This window comes from Colobus angolensis, unplaced genomic scaffold (assembly GCF_000951035.1).
Source record: "Colobus angolensis palliatus isolate OR3802 unplaced genomic scaffold, Cang.pa_1.0 Scaffold116, whole genome shotgun sequence".
NCBI classification, from domain to species: domain Eukaryota; kingdom Metazoa; phylum Chordata; class Mammalia; order Primates; family Cercopithecidae; genus Colobus; species Colobus angolensis.
Window position 1 is genome coordinate 5,845,122 of NW_012112697.1, and position 19,666 is coordinate 5,864,787.

At 47.1% G+C, this 19,666-nt stretch overlaps 1 protein-coding gene across 10 annotated transcripts in view; it reads right to left on the reverse strand.

Annotated features, from left to right (window-relative positions):
* The window catches only part of DDX19B (DEAD (Asp-Glu-Ala-Asp) box polypeptide 19B), a 100,479-nt gene that overhangs the window by 33,449 nt on the left and 47,364 nt on the right, over positions 1-19,666 (reverse strand). The window contains exons 1-2 of one of the 10 annotated variants that reach the window (XM_011962182.1): positions 5,033-5,252; positions 1,160-1,208 (exon numbers count right to left, since the gene is read on the reverse strand). The exons of 7 other annotated variants lie outside the window; for them this stretch is intronic. In XM_011962182.1, the coding sequence (XP_011817572.1) occupies positions 1,160-1,208; positions 5,033-5,089 (106 nt within the window). In that variant the 5' untranslated portion in view covers positions 5,090-5,252. Of the gene's footprint in view, positions 1-1,159; positions 1,209-5,032; positions 5,253-19,666 lie in introns of those variants that run through there. 2 more of the 10 variants (XM_011962206.1, XM_011962229.1) reach the window with 2 other exon arrangements.

A 19,666-nucleotide genomic window follows, 5' to 3' on the forward strand; every position in this document is an offset into this window, starting at 1 on the left:
CTGTGGGAGGCCGAGGCAGGCAGATCTCTTGAGCTCAGGAGGTCAAGACCAGCCTGGGCAACATGACAAAACCCCGCCTCTACTAAAAATATAAAAAATTAGCCAGGTGTGGTGGTGGACGCCAGTAGTCTCACTGGGAGGTGAGGTGGAAGGATCTCTTGAGCCTGGGTGGCAGAGGTTGCAGTGAGCCAAGATCACGCCATGCCACTCTACTCTAGCCTGCACAACAGAGTGAGACCCTGTCTCAAATAAAGTTTTAAAAATCTAATATAGGCCGGGCGCGGTGGCTCAAGCCTGTAACCCCAGCACTTTGGGAGGCCGAGACGGGCGGATCACGAGGTCAGGAGATCAAGACCATCCTGACTAACACGGTGAAACCCCGTCTCTACTAAAAATACAAAAACTAGCCGGGCGAGGTGGCGGGCGCCTGTAGTCCCAGCTACTCGGGAGGCTGAGGCAGGAGAATGGCGTAAACCCAGGAGGCGGAGCTTGCAGTGAGCTGAGATCCGGCCACTGCACTCCAGTCTGGGCGACAGAGCGAGACTCCGCCTCAAAAAAAAAAAAAAAAAAAATCTAATATAAAAAATAAAAAATTTAGGCCAGGCGCAGTGGCTCACGACTGTAATCCCAGCACTTTGGGAGGCCGAGACGGGCAGATCACAAGGACAGGAGATCAAGACCATCTTGGCTAACATGATGAAACCCTATCTCTACTAAAAATACAAAAACAAAAAACCTAGCCAGGCATGGTGGCAGGCGCCTGTAGTCCCAGCTACTCGGGAAGCTGAGGGAGAATGGCATGAACCCGGGAGGCAGAGCTTGCAGTGAGCCGAGATTGCGCCACTGCACTCCAGCCTGGGCAACAAAGCAAGACTTCGTCTCAAACAAAATAAATAAATAAATAAATAAATAATTTGCCAAAATATTATCAAATGAACAGTAGTAGCAGTACAGTCCAATAGAGAGACTCTTAATTTTAAGAAGTCAAAGGATAAACTTTGGAAAATTGACATATCCCTTCAGTAACAAAATCTAATTTACTGGCTTGTAAACAGCTAACGTTTACACTACACAACAGCTCTTTGTACAATGCAGCTATGAGTGCAAAGCAGCGGCCCACATGGAACTCTTTTCTAGCTTGTAGTTACTAGTGACTCACCATTGGTATCTGCTTTGACTTTCTCTTCCTTGATCTGCAAATTGGTCATCTGAATAGGAATAAAAGAAAACAGGGTTAAGCAAAGGATCCAATAAAAGGAAGGTCCCTAAGAAAAGAGAAACTTTCTAGTAAAAGTCTAGTCTGAAATTTTCAGCATCAGTATTCAGGGAATTGGTTTGTTCCCTCAAAGTAGAACTGCTGAAAGTCTGTGTGAAACCATCATTTCAAACATCTTCAACAGCCTTCAAACAAGGCAAGGGGTGGGCTAAATATAATGGTTGGGGGGAAAGTTTCAGAAAACCTCAAACTCTGCTTATCTCCCAACTCAAGTTCTTTCTATTTATTTTCTGAAACAAGGTCTCACTCTGTAACCTAGGCTCGAGTGCAGCAGCACAATCATGGCTCACTGTGGCCTCAACATCCTGGGTTGTAGCGATCCTTCCACCTCAGCCTCCCTAGTAGCTGAGACCACAGGTGTAGACCACCATGCCTACTCGAACTCAAACTTGAACTCCTGGGCTCAAGCAATCCTCCCATCTTGGCCTCCAAAGCACTGGGATTACAAGTGTGAGTCACTGCACCCAGCCTTCTTCTGTCACTTTCATTGGTTTTCTCTACTCTAGAGAGCAGAGCCACATGATAACCTAAGACCATGAATCATTTATTAAGTGAAGGTACACAAGTCTAAGTGGTGAAAAAACAGGTATTCTCCAACTATTAGGAAGCATTTATTTACACAAGCCTTCTGATAAGCTGAATGCTTAGAAGCAGACACCAAGTATGTTTAGGCCTGTATTTGTGATACTCATATCACAGCTAGGTTAGGGTCACAGATTTCACAAGGTTTGAAACCAATTATCAGTAACTGTCTTTCAGAGTAGATCTGATGCTAAACGCTAGATTTTAAACTCCAGAGTACAAGGCCCATGCCCTTGATAATGCTTTGTAATTTCTTTGTGGAAACTGCCGGTTTTATACCTCCGACCTGAACTCCAGTGCTGTATTTCCAAATGCCTGATGGCTACCGTGCAGAAAAGAACATAGCAGGCCTGACCACTCTCCTTAGGAAAGCCTATTTGCAAGGCTGGCCCTTGGCTGTCACCTGAGAACTTGGACTTTGGGAAGGTTCTCATCATCCCTAGAACTGATAAGAGGGGGTCAGTCTGCCTTAACTGTTTGTAAAAACATGTAATTTATGCTAACCACCTGCATTCCTTCTGGAAGTCTGGAATTCTGGTACATGCTAGGCACAGGGTGACTATATGACAGGCCCCCAATAAAAGTCTCAACTAGTCTCCAACAAGCTTCCCTGACACCACTTCATACAGTAACAGTAGCTGTTACAATTTGCTACTGGAAGAATTAAGCACACTCTGTGGACTCCATTGGGAGATAACTTGGAAGTTTGCCTGGTTTCCTCTGGACTTAGCCCATGAGCCTTTTTCTTCCACTAATTTTGCTTTATATCTTTTCACTATAATAAATCATAGCTGTGAGTACAACTACATACTGAGCCTGTGAGCTCTCCTCACAAATCGTCAAACCTGGCATCTCCTGGGAACTCCCACAACAGGTACTTACCAAGATGTCTCCTTATTTTACACTCAGAACAGCCAAACCTGAACTCACCATTCCCTTTTGTCTTTTTTTGAAACAGGGTCTCACTGTCGCCCATGCTGGAGTGCAGTAGTGTGATCACAGGTCACTGCAGCCTCAACCTCCCTAGGCTCAGGTGATCCTCCCACCTCAGCATCCTGAGTCACTGGGACCACAGGAGTGCGCCACCACCACGCTCAGCTAATTTTTTTTTGTATTTTTGTAGAAATGGGGTTTCACCATGTTGCCCACACTGGTCTTGAACTCCTGGGTTCAACTGATCTGCCTGCCTCAGTCTCCCAAAGTGCTAGGATTACAGATGTGAGCCACCGTGCCCAGCCTTCACCATTCTTTTTTTTTTTTTTCTTTTTGAGACAGAGTCTCACTCACTAGCCCGGGCTGGAGTGCAGTGGCGTGATCTCGGTTCACTGCAACCTCCACCTCCCAGGTTCAAGCAATTCTCGTGCCTCAGCCTTCTGAGTAGCTGGGATTACAGGTGCCTGCTACCATGCCTGGCTAACTTTTGTATTTTTAGTAGAGACAGGGTTTCACTATGTTGGCCAAGCTGGTATCAAACTCCTGACCTCGACTGATCTGCCTGCCTCAGCCTCCCAAAGTGCTGGGATCACAGGTGGGTGCCACCATGCCCGGCTGCCTTCACCATTTTATCAAATCTGCCCTTCCTCCCACTTTCGTATTCCTGTTATTGGAATGTTAGTAACACCAATAGGATCCAAGTTGAAAACAGAAACCTTTCACTTGATCTCCCTTCTCTCTTTTATTATGTTAGCAAGTCCTACCCATTCTACCTTTGTACTTTGTATCTTATATCCATCCCCTCATTTTCACTTCCACTGCCCAACATATAGGCCCTCTATCTATCAGAATAACTTTTTTTTTTTTTTTTTTTTGAGATGGAGTCTTGCTCTGTCGCCCAGGCTGGAGTGCAGTCGCGCGATCTCCGCTCACTGCAAGCTCGGCCGCCTCCCGGGTTCACGCCATTCTCCTGCCTCAGCCTCCCGGGAAGCTGGGACTATAGGCGCCTGCCACCATGCCCGGCTAATTTTTTTGTATTTTTTTAGTAGAGACGGGGTTTCACCGTGTTCGCCAGGTTGGTCTCGATCTCCTGACCTCGTGATCCGCCCGCCTCGGCCTCCCAAAGTGCTGGGATTACAGGCGTGAGCCACCACGCCCGGCCCAGAATAACTTTTACACCGATATTTCTATTAGCCATCACTTGTAACATATTCTGTTCTCTGTAGTTCAGTAAATCCTTGCCAGCCTTGTCTAATTCTGTCAATAGCCCTCTCAAAAATCCCCATACCGCCTAGGCGTGGTGGCTCACAGTTGTAATCCCAGCACTTTGGGAGGCCGAGGTGGGCGGATCACCAGAGGTCGGGAGTTCAAGACCAGCCTGACCAACATGGAGAAACCCCGTCTCTACTAAAAATACAAAATTAGCCAGTCGTGGTGGCGCATGCCTGTAATCCCAGCTACTCAGGAAGCTGAGGCAGGAGAATCGCTTGAACCCGGGAGGTGGAGGTTGTGGTGAGCCGAGATGACGCCACTGCACTCCAGCCTGGGCAACAAGAGCAAAATTCCGCCTCAAAACAAAAACAACAACAACAACAACAAAAAAAAAAACAGTCCATTATCACTAAACAAACCTAAAGCTTAGGTCTTAGATATAAGAACAGAAAGCCACAGTGTATGGCGTAATTACATTCCAGTTGAATGAATATTCATTACTTAAAGAACAAGTATATGAAACTAAGCGTCACTTTAAACATCAATGAAACAATTTGTAGTACCTCCTTCCAACATCTGCAGTAGATTGAGGTATTAAATCTAAAAGTGAATCTGTTATTCTGCAAAGAGCTACAAACTGCCAACCACGTTAAGCATGGATCTAAGAAATGTTAAATACAGAGTAGCACAGAAACATGCGAAGAACAGTAGCGTAATGAAAATGAGAATCAGCATCTAAACTTGGCTTTCCTTATAATTGTCACCGAGAAGATCAATAGAGGAATGACAGCATGCATAGTGGGGCGGATATACCAAAGGATGAGTCCTTAACCAGCCCATACGGAGATAAAAAGCTCGACACTGGTCTCTTTAGCTCTAAGAGCAAATCAAGGGCAAGTGACTGCCCCAGCAAACTCTAGCAGCGCGTTGCCCAGGAGCCTCCCCAACCCGGGGAGCTCCCTGTGCTTTAGGCAGGTTTCGCCTGGGCCCCTGCTAACGTCCTCCCCGCCTGGAGATGAAGCCACTGACCGACTTGACAGCCGCTTCCTGCTCGTCCACCGCCAGGGCCCAAGAGTCGGTGGCCATAGTCCCGACCAAGGGCGACCCACTTGTGAAAATATGCGCCGCAGCACGTCGCAACACCGGCCCTAAGCCCGCCACCGGCGCGAGAATGCACCTCACGCAGACCGGAAGCGGCGGTGAGCACAGGTGACGTCAGTTCCCACCCGGCGTGCGACATCATCATTCTGCGCGGCGCTGGGTCTCTCCTCTGGACTGGCCTCTCACTTTGTGCGCAAACCTCGCGCTTTTTGCTCACCCTTCCAGGACGCGGCCTCCTCGCTTTTCAAAACTCCTGAGCTCTACGAAGTGGAACTGTTAGCCCTCCGTTTATTTGCTTACTTCACACTGAAATAACCCAATGTTTATTTTATTTTATTTTTTATTTATTTTTTTTTGAGACGGAGTCTCGCTCTATCCCGGGCTGGAGTGCAGTGGCGTGATCTCGGCTCACTGCTGCCTCCGCCGCCCAAATTCAAGCTATTCTCCTACCTCAGTCTACCGACTGGCTGGGATTACAGGCGCCCACCACCACGACCGGCTAATTTTTGTATTTTTAGTAGAGATGGGGTTTTACCATGATGACCAGGCTGGTCCTGAACTGCTGACCTCGTGATCCTCCCGCCTCAGCCTCCCAAAGTGCTGGGATTAAAGGCGGTAGCCACCACAGCCGGCCCCCAAAGTTTATTTTTAAGCGTGTCAGCATCTCACCTTAAATGTGTAAGTCTCTGAACTGTACAAATGTGTAAGCCTCCGAACTGTAGGGCTTTAAACAAGGGAAAATTCCATGAGAATACTATATGATGCCTACTGTTAACGCGATAACAGGTAAGAAAACAAAAATCAAAATGCAACAGAAGGCCCATAAGCCCCATAATTCCATTATCCAATAAATACAACACACAATGCGTTTTCTCTTTTCTTTCTTTTTTTTTTGAATTTTTTTTGAGACAGGGTCTCATTGTGTCACCCAGGCTGGAATGCAGTGGTGCGATCTCCACTCACTGCAGCCTTGACCTCCCACCTCAGTCTCCCAGGTAGCTGGGCCCACAGGCCCGCACCACAACGCCCAGTTAACTTAAACTTTTTGCAGAGACGGGGGTCTTCATTATATTGCTCAGGCTGCTCTCGAACTCCTGAATTCCAGAGATCCTTCTTCCTTGGCCTCTCAAAATGTTGGGATTATAGGCATGAGCCACCACACCTGGCCATTATGTTGAAGGACCACCAAATACATACTGTATAATCTGTATGAGATTCAAGAATAGGACAAATGAAATCTATGGTGATAAAAACAGAGCTTACTTGTGGAGAAGGATGTTTGTTTGGGCCAGACACAAGGGAACTTCCTTGGTGATAGAATTATTCTGTATCTTGATTGGTGCCTGGTTACACAGATGTGTAAGTTTGTTAAGTCATGCTACTTTGTATTTCTAAACTCATGGAACTATTATTTATAGATGTTACCCAGGCTGGGCGGGGTCTTGTCTCACTGCAACTTCTGCCTCCTTGGTTCAAGCGATTCTCCTGCCTCAGCCTCCCAAGTAGCTGGGATTACAGGCACACACCACCACACTCGGATAATGTTTGTATTTTTAGTAGAGATGGGGTTTCACCACATTGACTAGGCTGGCCTTGAACTCCTGAGCTCAAGGCCAGGAGGCCTTGCCTGCCCGGGCCTCCCAAAGTGCTGGGATTACAGGTGTGAGCCACAGTGCCTGGCCTGCTTTTTCTTTTTTATAAGCAGTTCCCAAGGAAGAATAACTGTTTTTGTTTTTTGAGACAGGGTCTCGCTGTGTCACCTAGGCTGGAATGCAGTGGCATGTTCACAGCTCACTACAGCCTTGATCTCCTAGACTCAAGTGATCCTCCCACCTCAGCTCCCCGGTAGCTGGGACTATAGCAGTACGCCACCACCCCTGGCTAATTTTTGTATGAGAACTTGTGTATTTAAAATATTGTATATAAATTATACCTCTCAATAATGTTGATTAAAAATCAAAAAAAGGGCAAGGCACGGTGGCTCACGCCTATAACCCCAGCACTTTGGGAGGCCAAGGCGGGTGAATCACCTGAGGTCAGGAGTTCGAGACCAGCCTGGCCAACATGGTGAAACCTTGTCTCTACTAAAAATACAAAAATTAGGGCCGGGCGCAGTGGCTCATGCCTATAATCCCAGCACTTTGGGAGGCCAAGGCGGGTGGATCACCTGAGGTCAGGAGATCAAGACCAGCCTGGCCAACATGGTGAAACCCTGTCTCTACTAAAAATACAAAACCAAAATTAGCCAGGTGTGGTGGCAGGTGCCTGTGGTCCCAGCTACTCGGGAGGCTGAAGCAGGAGAATGGCGTGAACCCAGGAGGCAGAGCTTGCAGTGAGCTGAGATCGCGCCACTGCACTCCAGCCTAGGCGACAGAGGGAGACCCTGTCTCAAAAAAAAAAAAAAGAAAATTAGCCGGGCGTGGTGGGGTGCACCTGTAATCCCAGCTACTCGGGAATGGCTGAGGTAGGAGAATCACTTGAACCCGGTAGGCGGAGGTTGTGGGAGCCAAGATTGTGCCACTGCACTCCAGCCTGGGTGACAGAGCAGGACTCTGTCTCAAAAAATAATAATAATAATAAAAAGGAATGAAATACATGCAGTAACATGGATGAGAGATTTGACATCTTATCACTTCCCGCCCTCTTGGCCAAGATCAAGTGGAGAGATTTGACATCTCATAGACATTATATTGCGTGAAAGAACCCAGGTACAAAAAGAGTACATATTGCATGATTCCATTCGTATAAGCCCAAAACAGGTATATCTAATCTATAGAGATAGAAATCAGAACAGTGGCTGCCTGAGGATGAGATAGGATGAGTAGGATTGACTGGAAAGGGGTACGAGGGAACTTGAGGAAAGTCCAGCAATAGTGGAGGTGGAGCAGAGCGTATGAGCTGGGAAGCAAGTGGAATGGGTGAGTTAAGTAGGTGCCTGATCTGGAGGGCCTCACATGCCACTTAGGAAAAATGTAAACGAGTTGGGAGTCTTCAGCAGGAGTGGGGAAATCACACTCAAAGGTAGCAAATATCTTACTGGCTGCTGTGAGACAAAGGAACTGCAGGAAAACCTCAGTGGAGGCATAGGCAACTGCTAGGAAGCTAGTGTAGTAGACCAGATGACCACAGTGATCCAGACCAGGGTGGATTCAGGAAGTATTAGATTGAGGCTACACAGGGTGACTGACGTGTAATCCCAGCACTTTTGGAGGCCAAGGCAGAAAGATCACTTGAGGCCAGGAGTTTGAGACCACCCTGGGCAACATAGTGAGACCCCTGTCTCTATAAAAAACAAACTCCAGGCTGGGCGCGGTGGCTCAAGCCTGTAATCCCAGCACTTTGGGAGGCCGAGACGGGCGGATCACAAGGTCAGGAGTTCGAGACCATCCTGGCTAACACGGTGAAACCCCGTCCCTACTACAAAATACAAAAAGCTAGCCGGGCGAGGTGGCTGGCACCTGTAGTCCCAGCTACTCCGGAGGCTGAGGCAGGAGAATGGCGTGAACCCGGGAGGCGGAGCTTGCAGTGAGCTGAGATCGTGCCACTGCACTCCAGCCTGGGCGACAGAGCGAGACTCCGTCTCAAAAAAAAAAAAAAAAAAACAAACTCCAAACTATTAAAAAATTTTTTTTTCAGACAGAGTCTTGCTCTGTCACCCAGGCTGGAGTGCAGTGGTGCGATCTCAGCTCACTGCAACCTCCACCTCCCGGGTTCAAGCAATGTTTGTGCCTCAGCCCCCCGAGTAGCTGGGATTACAGGCATGCACCATCATGCCTAGCTAATTTTTGTATTTTTAGTAGAGACGGTGTTTCACCATGTTGTCCAGGCTGGTCTTGAACTGGACTTCAGGTGATCCACCCACCTTGGCCTTCCAAAGTGCTGAGATTACAGGCATGAGCCACCGCGCCCAGCCAAAAGTATTAGATTGAGCCATATAAAACTGCTGCTGCTTAGGCCAAAAATGGCCAAAGAGTAGCAATTTCATTTGGTTTTACCAAATAGATGGTAGAATTATAGTTATGAAGGATGGCCACAGATACTTCATAGTTTCCCCCACCAGGATATGAGGTTTATTTCCCCACCTGTGGGATCTGGGCTGGCCCTGTAGTTAGCTTTCACCAAAAAATGTGACAGAAGTGGCACTGGGAGAGTTCTGAGCCCAGGCCTCAACAGATCTTGCAGCTTCTGCTCTTTTCTCTTAGAAGGAGCCCAGAAACCAGATCACAAGGTCAGGAGTTCGAAACCAGCCTGACCAACATGATGAAACCCTGTCTCTAGTAAAAATACACACACAAAAAAAAGCCGGCATGGTGTTGGGCACCTGTAATCCCAGCTACTGGGCAGACTGAGGCAGGAGAAACACTTGAAATGGAGAAGCAGAGGTTGCAGTGAGCCAAGATCACACCACTACACTCCAGCCTAGGCAACAGAGTGAGACTCTGTCTGGAAAAAAAAAAAAAAAAAAGAGGAGCCCAGAGACCATCCACCATACTGTAAAGATGAAAGGCCACATGGAGAGGCCTAGCAGCCCTGAGTCCAGACACTAGCTGGGATAAGACAGCTGCTTCAGCCAGGCTGGGAGAGTCCAGCAGAGCTTTCCAGACAACTCAGAATTGTGAGAAAGGCTGTTGTCTTAAGCCATTGTTTTGGGGCAATTTGCAACACAGCAGTGGATAACTGATGTAAAAGGACAGCAGGGCAGGGCAGGAAGATTCATGATGAACCCCAGGCTTCTGGCTTGAGTAAAAGGCAATTGCAGTACCATTTTGTGAGGGGAAATTAGAGGAAGAGCTGAGAGCAGAACTTGGGTTTTTTGAGTGGCGGTGCTTGGTAGTGGCATATGTTCAATGTTGGACACGAGGACAGGACTCATAGAAGACACCCCAAGTTCAAGTGCCATGTGTGCTTTTGTTTCCATGACCCTGGAGCTCAAGGATCAGGTCTTGGTATAGATTTGGGTGTCACCAGCAGACAAAGCCATAGGAATAAACAGCGTTGCCTCTGGCATGGAAAGAGAACTAACCCAGAATAGAGCCATGAGGAACAGGCCCATTTAGGAGGTGAATAAAGGAGGGGTCTGCCAAGGAGACTGAAGTGGTAGAGAGAAGACCAGGAAACAAAGTGTGTGTCACATTCCTCCCCAGAAGAGTGGCCAGAGGAAGAGACAGTTGATAGAGTTAAATGCTGCTGAGAAGGCAAATACAACGGGGATTAAAATGTAGCTTTTAAGCTGAGTGTGGTTGCATGCATCTGTAGCCACAGCCACTAGGGAGGCTGAGGCAGGAGGATCACTTGAGCTTGGAGTTCAAGGCTGCAGTAAGCTGTGACTATGCCACTGCACTCCAGCCTGGGCAACAAAGTGAGACTCCCATCTCAAAAAAAAGTGGTTTTCAGATTTGGGACATGTAGGTCATCAGTGTCTTTCATGAAGGCTATTTCAGGGGAGTGGTGGAGCAGAAGTCAAGACTGCAGAGGGATGAGGAATGGGACTCTGCGTACCACCTTACAAGACTGTGCCATTAGGAGACATGTTAGGCTGAAAGATGAGGAATAGAGGGTTGAATTGTAAAGAGCTGTCAAGTATGACCATGTTAAAATATCAATGAGAAAGAGCTGTTGGGGTGAGAGAGGTAGCAAATATGAGGGGAGAGTTGACAGAGCAAGCTATTAAAAGCCAGGAGAGGGAATTTGGTGGATTGGCAGAAAAATGTACATATATATGTGTGTATATATATATATATATATATATATATTTTTTAAAGGCAGGGTCTCATTTTGTTACCCAAACTGGAGTGCAATGGTGCAGTCACGGCTTACTGCAGCCTCAAACTCCTGGGGTCAAGTGATTCTCCTGCCTCAGCCTCCCAAGTAGCTGAGACTACAGGCATGAGTCACCACGCCTGGCTAATTTTTAATTATTTTTTGTAGAGATGAGGTCTCCCTGTGTCACCCAGGCTGGTGTCAAACTCCTGGGCTCAAGGGATCCTCCTGCCTTGGCCTCCTGAAGTTGCTGAGATTAGGTGTGAGTAATCTCACCCAGCTGAGAAATTTAGATAACAGGGATATATCTCTCATTGAAACAGGAGGGAGAGGGAAGGACTGGTGCTCATGGAGGAAGTTCTAGTGGTGGAAAGTTGAGGGAGTTTCTGTATGTTAGCCATTTTCTTAGAGTAAGGAGCTTATTTGCTGACACCTGAGAGGGATGATAGGGTTGGAATTATAAGGTGAGTGAAAGTCTTGAAATGGTCAGTGAAGTGTGGGTCCATGAGACAGTGAAGAACGGTCCATGAGACTAGAAGTACTGCAGCTTTTTCTGAAGTTATCCCTTCCATTGATGTTAAATACAAAGTCAGAGTTTTTCAAAGGCAGGGAAAGTTTAAAAAAAAAAAAAAGTCAGATGAAGTAAAACATTTAATTTGTTCCTCTGGCATAATCCTACTTGCTATAGAAATTAACGAACCTGGCCGGGCATGGTGGCTCACACCTGTAATCCCAGCACTTTGGGAGGCTGAGGTGAGTTGCTCACTTGAGGCCAGGAGTTCGAGACCAGCCTGGCTAACATGGCGAAACCCCGTCTCTACTAAAAACACAAAAATTAGCCGTGTATGGTGGCTCACGCCTATAATCCCATTGCTTTGGGATGCTGAGGCAGGTGTATCCCTTGAGGTCAGAAGATCAAGACCTTGGCCAACAGGGTGAAATCCCGTCTCTACTAAAAATACAATTACCCAGGCGTGGTGGCACCTGTGGTCCCAGTAATTCAGGAGGCTGAGGCACAAGAATCGCTTGAGCCCCGGAGGCAGAGGTTGCAGAGAGCTGAGATGACGCCACTGCACTACAGCCTGGGCAACAGAGCAAGACTCCATCTCAACAACAACAAAAATACAAAGTGCTTGACACCAAACTTGACATATTGCAAATGGATCCCTAATGTATGCATTCTAGATCCATGTAGGATGTCCTGCTTATTGGGAAGATACATCTTGCTTGGGCTCCTGATGTTTCCAATCTACCACCAGCTGTTACTGTGGCTTCAGCTTCTCCTGCTTGTATTTCTTCTGACCTGAACAAGGATGGAGTGACTCACTGGTGACTGTGATATTATAGCATTAATACTGATAAGTTCTATGTATGAAAAATTGCACAAACCCACTTCATGGTGAATTCCTTGCATTTACAATATTCACTGGAAAGCTGTGATTTACAGCATTACTGTGAAAACTGCTGAACTAAGCATTTCAGTCCAACACTGGGACAGTGATCTACATATCAATGGAAAACTTGCTTTGCTTTACAGAGCATTCACAGTGAATTTCGTCTAAGCTCAAAGATAACTTATAGACCCAAATATGTTTACACATTACAGATTTCAGAAAACTTCAACCAATGTAACCATGAGCACCTCCACCACGCCAGTTCAGAATGACTATAGAGCTCAGCCATGGGCAATCCCAGTGCACGGAATGCTAAACTTTATGACATTAGCCTTGTTAAAACAAAAATACCCAAATACCAGCAACCAAAAACATACTGCTGTTTCTCCTACCTTCTTTTTCAGGAGATAGGGTCTTGCTCTGTTGCCCAGGCTGGAGTGCAGTGGCATGGATCATGTCTCACTGCAGCCTCAACCCCCCTGGCTCAGGTGATCCTCCCACCTCAGCCTCCTGGATAGCTGGGACTAAAGGCATGCGCCACCACACTTGGCTAGTTCTTTTGTAATTTTTTAATTTTTTATAGATGGGGTCTCACTATGTTGCCCAGGCTGGTCTCAAACCCTTGGCCTCAAGCAGTCCATCTGCCTTGGCCTCTCAGAGTGCTGGGATTACAGGAGTGAGCCACTGTGCCTGGCTTAATTTTCTTTTTTAAACTTTTTAAGAAACAAGATCTTGCTCTTTGCCCAGAATGGTCTCGAACTCCTGGCTTCCAGTGATCCTCCTGCCTCAGCCTCCCAAGTAGCTGGGATTATAGGTGTGACACTCTGCACCCGGCTGTTTCCTTCTCATACTCATTAATGATTTCTTGGTAATATGAAAACTTCATAATTAAGTTCAATTAACATGAATTATTATTAATCTTCATGTTAATCCTCAATTCAGGTTAATCATCAATTAACAAGAATACATCAACAATTAGTCCTTAGGCATACAGCCAATGAATGACACTCAAGAAAAATAATAACATGCATTATTTATAGATAATGAATATATCCAGAAGTTTCCATTGGGCCAAAAATTCCTTTTCCCAAGTTTCTCTGTTCTAGAACAGTTTATCATTTCTTTTTTATTTTCTTTTTTTTTTGAGACGGAGTCTCACTCTGTTGCCCAGGCTGGAGTACAGTGGTGAGATCTCAGCTCACTGCAACCTGCGCCTCTGGGTTCAAGTGATTCTCCTGCTTCAGCCTCCCAAGTAGCTGGGTATTACAGGCATGTACCACCATACCCAGCTAATTTTTGTATTCTTAGTAGAGGTGGAGTTTCACCATGTTGGCCAGGCTGGTCTCAAACTCCTGACCTCAGGTCATTTGCCCGCTTTGGCATCCCAAAGTGCTGGGATTACAGGCGTGAGCCACTGCTCCTGGTGTTTTTTTCTCTTGTTTTGAGTCAGAATCTTGCTCTGCCATCCAGGCTGGAGTGCAACGGCACAATCATAACTTACTCAAGCCTTGAATTCCTGGGCTCAGGCAATCTGCCTGCCTCAGCCTCCCCAGTAGCTGGGACTCCAGGCATGAACTACCATGTCTGGCTAATTTTTAAAAGTATTTTGTGGAGACAGGGTCTCACTTTGTTACCCAGGCTGGTCTTGAACTCTAGGGCTCAAGCAGTACTCCTGCCTCAGCCTCCCAAAGTGCTGGGATTACAGGCATGAGTCAATCCACCCAGCTATCATTTCATATATAGGTACTTACTAAAATCAGTAAAAGAATCCCTGGGGACCAAAGCTCACCAAGCTCAATGCAGATTTACATCACTGTTGGCTCTAGGCTACACAAGGTCACAGAGACAGCTATGGCCCTGGGAGCTAGGCACAGTCAGGAATGAATATGGAAGGAATAAGGAAGAAATATGACCTGTAGTAATGCTGGGGTGACATTCGAGAACCATCCGCAACAGTGGGACTTACCTTTTTAAAAGACATGTACTATTTTGGGAGTCTCCCCAGGAAAATACATTTATTATTTTTGTTGTTGTTTTTGTTTTTGAGATGGAGTTTTGCTCTTGTTTCCCAGGCTGGAGTGCAACGGCGCGATCTCAGCTCACTGCAACCTCTGCCTCCTAGGTTCAAGCGATTCTCCTGCCTCAGCCTTACCAAGTAGCTTGGATTATAGGTATGTGCCAGAAACCCCGGATAAGTTTGTATTTTTAGTAGAGATGGGGTTTCGCCATGTGGGTCAGGCTGGTCTCAAACTTCCGACCTCAGGTGATCCGCCACCTTGGCATCCCAAAGTGCTGGGATTACAGGCGTGAGCCACTGTGCCCAGCCAGGAAAATACATTTAAACTCAAACTACTGCACATATGTTGCAGGAAGTCAGGGATCTCGAATGGAGGGTCCGGCTGAAGCCATGGCAAAAGAACATAAATTGTGAAGATTTCATGGACATTTATTAGTTTCCCAAATTAGTACTTTTATAATTTCTTATGCCTGTCTTTACTGCAGTCTCTGAACATAAATTGTGAAGACTTCATGGACACTTAATCACTTCCCCAATCAATACCCTTGTGATTTCCTATGCCTGTCTTTACTTAATCCTATCATCTTCGTAAGCTGAGGAGGATGTATGTTGCCTCAGGACCCTGTGATGATTGCGTTAACTGCACAAATTGTTTGTAAAGCATGTGTGTTTGAACAATATGAAATCTGGGCACCTTGAAAAAAGAACAGGATGACAGCAATGTTCGGGGAACAAGGGAGATAACTTTAAACTCTGACCTGCTGTGAGCCGGGCAGAACAGAGCCATATTTCTCTTCTTTCAAAAGCAAATAGGAGAAATATCGCTGAATTCTTTTTCTCAGCAAGGAACATCCCTGAGAAAGAGAATGCGTCCCTGAGGGGAGGCCTCTAAAATGGCCGCTTTGGGGACGGCTGTCTTTTATGGTTGTAGACAAAGGGATGAAATAAGCCCCAGTCTCCCATATCGCTCTCAGGCTTATTAGGACAAGGAAATTCCCACCTAATAAATTTTGGTCAGAAAGCTTGTCTGCTCTCAAACCCTGTCAGGAGATAAGATGTTATCAATGACAATGCGTGCCCGAAACTTCATTAGCAATTTTAATTTCACCCCATCCTGTGGTCATGATTTCGCCCTGCCTCCATTTGCTTTGTGATATTTTATTACCTTGTGAAGCATGTGAACTCTGTGACCCACACCCTATTCATACATTTCCTCCCCTTTTGAAAATCGCTAATAAAAACTTGCTGGTTTTACGGCTCAAGGGCATCACAGAACCTGCCAACATGTGATGTCTCCTCTGAACACCCAGGTTTAAAATTTCTCTCTTTTGTACTCTTTCCCTTTATTTCTCAGACCAGCTGACACTTAGGGAAATAGAAAAGAACCCATGTTGAATATTGGAGGTGAACTTCCCCCGATACATATATTTTTCATAGACTCCGTGAAACCCATCCAGTGAATTCTTAGAGGTCCAAGGCCCCTGATTAAGAACTGTTGGCTGGCCACGGTGGCTCATGCCTGTAATCCTAGCACTTTGGGAGGCCAAGGTGGGTGGATCACTTGAGGTCAGGAGTTCAAGACCAGCCTGGCCAACATGATGAAACTCCATCTCTACTAAAAATACAAAAATTAGCCAGGCTTGGTGGCATGCACCTGTAGTCCTAGCTACTCAGGAGGCTGAAGCAGGAGAATCACTTGAACCTGGGAGGTGGAGGTGTAGTGAGCCGAGGTCGTGCCATGGCACTCCAGCCTGGGTGACAGAGTGAGATTCCATCTCCAAAAAAACAAGAACTGTTGACCTACACTTCTACCAGATTCCCATTCCTCCTGCTTTCAAACAGTCTATAGCACCCTGCTTCCCACTTTCCTTCTCGGACTTGGGGCTACACCAGTAGAGAGGCTGTATGTGCTGTGAGAAGGTGGGGGTCTGCTCTGCCTGTGGCCTACTAAAGAGTCTATACTTCTTTAATTATTGCCCTTGTTTTTAGTATTTCAGGGTTGGTCCACAGGACTCAGGGAAGGAGAAAAAAGTATAAAAATTTCTTTTCGGCCGGGCACGGTGGCTCAAGCCTGTAATCCCAGCACTTTGGGAGGCCAAGATGGGCGGATCACGAGGTCACAAGATCGAGACCATCCTGGCTAACACAGTGAAACCCTGTCTCTACTAAAAATACAAAAACTAGCCGGGCGAGGTGGCGGGCGCCTGTAGTCCCAGCTACTCGGGAGGCTGAGGCAGGAGAATGGCGTAAACCCAGGAGGCGGAGCTTGCAGTGAGCTGAGATCTGGCCACTGCACTCCAGTCCGGGCGACAGAGCGAGACTCCGCCTCAAAAAAAAAAAAAAAAAAATTTCTTTTCTTACAAGAATTCCAAGATGTGTCAGAGGTGACCAGAAGCATAGAGAAGACTACATAGTCAAGTACCCGCCAGGGGAATGTGGTAGAATTGGCAGTCTATTGGTCTCTGTAATGTCAGACTAAATAAATCACCTGGAGGCTGACATTGGCTCCTTCCCTTCCCAGGAGACAGATATGGCCTAAATACAGAGATGCCTACAAGGAAGACCTAGAATCACAATCGTTCTTAGCACATAAAACTCTTCTTCCAGGTCCTAGAGAAAGTGGCCACTCTGTACCAAAGCCAAAGAACTGCAGAGTACTCCTCTTGGCTCGGGTTTCATATTGCTCTGGCAATTCAGGTTCCTCTCATCTTTGCCATCATTTTGTGGGTACCAACACACAACATGTTGTACCTGGCCAAGGTACAACAGCCTTGGCCAGGTACAAGAAGTGTCCGTTACTGTTGTTTGCTCTATCTTGCACAAAGATGCCAAGTAAGGCTGGAGCAAAGGCCTTGGTGATACTCTTGCCTTGGAAAGACAAATGGCAATAGTGCAGCTAGTCCCTCAGTTGTACCTGTTTGTATTCCAAAGGCAGTAAACACAGACATTCAGAAGCCCTTTATAATCAATATGTCAAATATCTGAAATTATTCCCCAGCTCTGACAAAACTTGCCTTCTGGGTATGGAAACAAAACAAGAATTTGTGATTACTGCTGACCACGTCTAGAACTGCCTTGAGGCTAGCCATGAGAGACTTGAAACCACAATTTTCACTGAGGATCTAAACCTCAGATCACATTTGCTTGGGGCTACTATGGGGTAAGGTGATATAAAGGATGTAAAAAGGATGTTGCAGATGCTCATGAGACCAGGTTTTGTGGCAAGCTAGGGCCACCACTAATTCTCCACGATGACTTCTCTACAGGACTTGCTTAAGCACAGGCACGGGACCCACCAATAATCAGATGTGCACCCTACACAGACTGCACCCACCGAGAACAGGTCACAGTCCTGTGACACAAACCCATATACACAGGTCCAAGAGGCTGGCATTTTGGCCCGTGCTTATTTAACAAATCCCCTTCTGCTGTGGGCATTAGGACAGGGGGCTGGCAATAATCAGGTGAGCTGTCCCACCCCCAAGTCCAAAGCAGCAGCTCTCAGGCCTCCTCTGCTGCTTCATGCCATTCCAAACATGATGGCTGGGCTTACACACCTATCTTACTGGAGGCCTCCCTCTCTGTGTTCCCTTTTCACTGCTATTCCATTACTTCCACAGGAGCTGGAGGCTGGCCCATCCACTCCAAGCCAGAGAACAAGCAGAGGCTGCCACAGGAGATCCTAAGCAAGCAATCAGCCACAGCATCTAGATTAGCATGAAGGAAACGCTGGCCAAATTAAAAGATGAAACTTCCAAAAGGTAAATCTCTGTGTATTCATGCCTAATCTTCCAAGGTTGTGTAAATAATTTTTTTCTACCATCCCCCATCATTTGCACACATTTTTGTCAAGTCCAAACATAATGTGCAGTGAGGTAGGTAGTTTCTCTCTACTCATGCCGTTGTCCTTGGGGTGATGTCGGGGGCTGTGCCCTGAATGCACTTGTCTCCCATGCAGGGGCAGTGCCAGGGCTGGCACCAGTGGCTGGTGGAGCTTCTCAGTTGGCTATTTTCTCAATCTCATCCAAATCATCCGTGTCCAATCTTTCTATCTTCTTATCTGGGGGAAAAATACACAGGTCTCTACCGTGCCCAGGAATGTGCCCCACCCCGGGCCACAGCAATCATTCATTTATCCCCAAAGGCTCCAGGTGCCTGAGCAGGGGGCAGCAGGGCCCCTAGTCACTGACAGCAACAGTCAGAGCCCCACGCCCCGAAGCCCGGTCATGGGGGAGCTGTCCTTGGAGTCCCTGGGTCCTGAAGTCTCCAGGTGTGGCCCTGAGAACTGCCATATGGTCAGAAAGGAGGGGAGTGTGCCAGGGACAGAGCCTCTCTCAGGGCTACAGAAGATCCTACCCCTTCCCCACCCCGCCCCACCTTAGTAAAGGGCGCCAGGCACAGGACCCTCCCCAGGACTCACTAAAATGCTCCTGGATTCTGTTCAGGATGTTCATGCTGTGCTTGCTGTCCACCATGTTCACTGCCAGGCCCCTCTTGCCAAAGCGGCCTGTGCGCCCAATCCGGTGCAGGTAGGTCTCGTTGTCAGGGTTCCCGTCCTTGTCCACGGGAAGATCAAAGTTGATGACGACAGACACTTGTTCAACATCGATGCCTGCAGGAAGGAGAGATGGAAGCTGAGAAGACCAAGGACAGGGACAAATCAGTCATGTGGTCCATCCATACAATGGAGCATGACTCAGCATTAAGGGAACACGGCACTAAGAGATGTGTATGACGTCAAGTGTAGGAAGCCAGATCTGAAAGTCCATGCAGTATGAGATTTAGATGATGCCCAAAAGCAAAACTACAGGCACAGAAACCAAACTAGCAGGGGCCACGGGGTGGGGTGCAGGGAGAGGTGATGAATGAGTCCCTGAGAGCTGGAGACAGAAGGACAGGAGACAAAAATCACTGTTGTCCAAAGGTAAGTCAATGCATACCAACTTTGGGTTGAGGGAAAGAATTTGGGGGGCCGAGCATGGTGGCTCATACCTGTAATCCCAGCACTTTGGCCAAGGCAGGCAGATCACCTGAGGTCAAGAGTTCAAGACCAGCCTGGCCAACACTGCAAAACCCCATCTGTACTAAAAATACAAAAATTAGGCCTGGTGTGGTGGCACAAGCTTGTAATCCCAGCACTTTGTTTTTTTTTTTTTTTTTTTGAGACAGGAGTCTTGCTCTGTCGCCCGAGCTGGAGTGCAGTGGCCAGATCTCAGCTCACTGAAAGCTCCGCCTCCCGGGTTTACGCCATTCTCCTGCCTCAGCCTCCTGAGTACCTGAGATTATGGACATGTATCACTGTGCCTGGCTTAATTTTCTTTTTTAAACTTTTTAAGAAACAAGATCTTGCTCTTTGCCCAGAATGGTCTCGAACTCCTGGCTTCCAGTGAT